Source organism: Salarias fasciatus, chromosome 11 (genome assembly GCF_902148845.1).
Source record: "Salarias fasciatus chromosome 11, fSalaFa1.1, whole genome shotgun sequence".
In the NCBI taxonomy this organism is placed as follows: domain Eukaryota; kingdom Metazoa; phylum Chordata; class Actinopteri; order Blenniiformes; family Blenniidae; genus Salarias; species Salarias fasciatus.
The window spans coordinates 10,982,826-10,986,139 of NC_043755.1; the positions used below are offsets into that span (position 1 = coordinate 10,982,826).

The 3,314-nt window shown below is 47.0% G+C and overlaps 1 protein-coding gene across 1 annotated transcript; it reads right to left on the reverse strand.

The window, feature by feature from the left end:
• Nucleotides 1–1,804: 1,804 nt before the first annotated feature.
• On the reverse strand, nucleotides 1,805–3,314 carry LOC115396464 (free fatty acid receptor 2-like). The gene is made up of 2 exons (XM_030102344.1): nucleotides 3,188–3,314; nucleotides 1,805–2,723 (listed from the first exon to the last, which is right to left on the reverse strand). The coding sequence occupies exon 2, from the start codon at nucleotides 2,714–2,716 to the stop codon at nucleotides 1,805–1,807; it is 912 nt and encodes a 303-aa protein (XP_029958204.1). The 5' UTR covers nucleotides 2,717–2,723; nucleotides 3,188–3,314.

Sequence of the window (3,314 nt, forward strand, 5' to 3'; positions counted from 1 at the left end):
GTATTTATGTAAAATAATACATTTTTCCACCCTTGGAATCATAGCATTTGTGCAGTGCAGGTTCAACCGCTCATTCGTATCATGTTCAAGTGAGTCATGGAAACAGTGACCACTTGAGGGCCACATTTAATTTTTGACTCCGCATTAACCATGAATGGTGTATCGGAGCAGGTAGTGGGTGGATGAGCCCCCCTCCACAGAGCCTACATACTCCTAAGGTAGTAAGCTGACCAGCGGTTACACAGAAACCAAGTTACATAACAAAGTTAAATAAGTTTTATGCGGACTGTCACGCCCTGTGCCCCTGCGGCCATGTGGGGGTGCTCGGGTCCTGTTTTGTGTTTGTCTGCCCTCATGTTCTCCTGCCTGGTCAACTGCCTGCTACTCTTGTTCTACTGTCTGATCTTCTGTCTCATTAACTCCCTAATGTGCCTCACCTGTCCTGCCCTCTATTTAAGCCCCGGTCTCCTGGTGTGTCTTGTCGGCTCCTTGTGGGTCTGTCTGCGTGCTTCCGTGTCCCTGCCTGCACCTCAGCTCTGCTTGCCTTGTGTTCCTGCGTTCCAGTATCCTGTGTTCCTGGAAATAAAGGACTTTGAACTCCACCTGACTGCCTGCGCGTGGGTTCTTCCACCTCGCACTGTGGCAGAAGGAGCCGACCATCACTGGACCCAGTGGGCAGTGAGCCCCTGAAGCAGCGTGCCTCCCGCCTAAGTCTTCAACCAGACAGTGTGGCGCTCCACCCGCCTGTCATACCTGGGTGGCCCTGGGTCTCCAGCCTGTGACCCTGACACCTCTCATCTCCGGGAGGGTCCTGGTCCCTGGTGGCAGTCGCCCAGCCCATGCTTCGCCACCGGTCCCTGGTGGCGGTTTGCCCAGCCACGCTTTGCCACCAACCACGACACCTTTCATCTACTCCTCGGCAGCGTTCCCTGTGGCACCCGACGACGGCTCTCTGGTGACTGTTTCCCCACTTCTCTGCACCTGGATGGCCTTTGGGGAGGGAGAAGTTTCTGGTCCCCATTCTTGTTGCTGCTGGTGTGCAGTTCCGACCCGTCCCGTTCTAGTTCCCATTTGCCTTCGTTCCAGTTCCCTTCCACCTCACACCGTGACATGAACATTACCAGAGAGATATGAAATTCTAACATGTCATTTTCTGTCAATCACTCCAGCTCTCTTTGTACTGCTTGCAATGGCCATTTACACCGGGGTGACAGTGAATTTCCTGGGCAAGCACTTCGGTGACTGGCGTTTCTCTTGGTCCTACATTCTAGGCTGGGTGGCACTGCTCATGACTTTCTTTGCAGGTTGGTTGATAAACACACGGTCTGTTCTGACTTCACGTGACCTCTCTGTGGGAAACGGAGATGGTCAGATCACCACCATAAACTCTAGTAACGATGAACTTTTGTTTGGTTTTGCAGGTATATTCTACATGTGTGCCTACAGAATGCATGAGTGCAGAAGGGTGGCTGGCCCACGTTAAGCTACACTGGAAATAATGTGGAAAAGCCACAAAGGGTCTCTGTTCACATGCAAAAAGAAACAACATGCTGGCAGTCAATAAAAATTGGAAATTTGCATATATGCTCAAAATGGTCTTGTGGTTTTGTTTTACGATTTTCAACAGATGTTTGGAAAAGAAGACAGGATTACATTGAACCCATAAAGGCATTTCAAAGTTTTATTTATTTTTTCCAAAATGAACAACTGAATGTGTACATATACAATTTATGATCTTGTAATTATTTGCACAAAAACAGTCATGCTGAAGCTTGATATGCATTCACAATATTAAAAGGATCTTTTACTCATCGCCAGACGTTGTGCATGGCCTTTGCTGATCTGGAACTACTTGTGCAGCTCTTTTGAGAACGAACCCTCGACTAGTGCAACGAAAGGCAGAGGAGGAACAGTAAGAAATTATAGGATCGATACATGTGTTTAAAGTGCAGAGCAGTAAGGCGTAATCCCTCCAGCTTGGGCTCTCACCCTGTGCGTAACCCCATAAATGGGACAAGCTAAATGGCAAAACGCAAATGAGGAAGACGGCGAGGGTCCCCAGCGCCATGCCTATGGCCCTCTGCTTCTTCTGACTGGATATCCTGGGGCGGCTGCACAGAACCACGATGCAGCGTGTGTAACAGTAAAAGCAAATTACTAAAGGGATAAGGGAAAGCAGAAAGAAGGCCTCGAAACGCACTGGTAGAAGGATCCTCAGCTGCTCTTCTGTGAAGTCCTTGTAGCACACGTGAGAGTTATTCCTGGATGGGTGGTGCTGGGCGATGAATACAATGCTGCAGTGAGCTGCAGAGGTCAGCCAGATCACAATACCGACCACGACCGTGGACATGGGTTTCTGCAGCCTGTGGTAGGAGACTGGGTGCACGACTGCAACGTAGCGGACCACGCTGACTGCTGTTAGGAGCAGCGTGCTGGTATGGATCGAAGAGAAAAAAACAAAGGCGGTGATGGAGCACATGAAGTTTGGCAGGGTCCACTCCATGCCAGAAGCAGCTTCGTGCATTTTGAGAGGGAGGATGATCAAGAAGAGCAGGTCAGAGACGGCCAGGTTGAGCAGCAGGATGTCTGTCGGATGTGGTTTGGAGTGGATCTTTGAACTGAAGGCGAAGAGAGCCAGGAGATTGGCAGGGAAGCCGATCAGGAAGGAAACGATGCTGACCGCCAGAATGATCTCGCTCTTTACGATAGGCTCCATACCCAACCTGGATTGGAAAAAAAAAACCTGCAAAGATTAATCAAAATGTGTGTTTGAACCAAAGGTTACACAACCGCACAAAGGGAGAACATGCAAAATTAACACTGTCAGGCCCAGACTCAACCCAACAATGTGTTTATGAGGCAGAAGTGCTAACCAATGAACCACTCAGATGTTCATATGATAAAGAAACAATCATGTGATCTAAAAGTCCCTGTCAAACCATTAAAAAAAATTATAATTATATATATCTATATATATATATATATATATATATATATACCTATCACTCCTCATCTGGTTTATGTTGGTTTGTTATCACAAATACGCAAAACTTTCACAATGATACATTTTAAAGAATCACTGAATAATTGTAACACCTCACCTATGTTAGTCGCAGTCAAATTTCATACTCAGATCAGATAAAGGTTTATCACAGTTCAATCTTAAAATACAAAAATATTAGCTTACCAAGCAGTACAAGTTAATGGAATCTTCAGGCTTGAACACAACTAATCCTCCTTCCTGTTCCTCACACAAAGGACTGCAGGTTTGTAAAGTGTAAGGCTGATATAAAATGTTATGTCCCAGAAGCAAT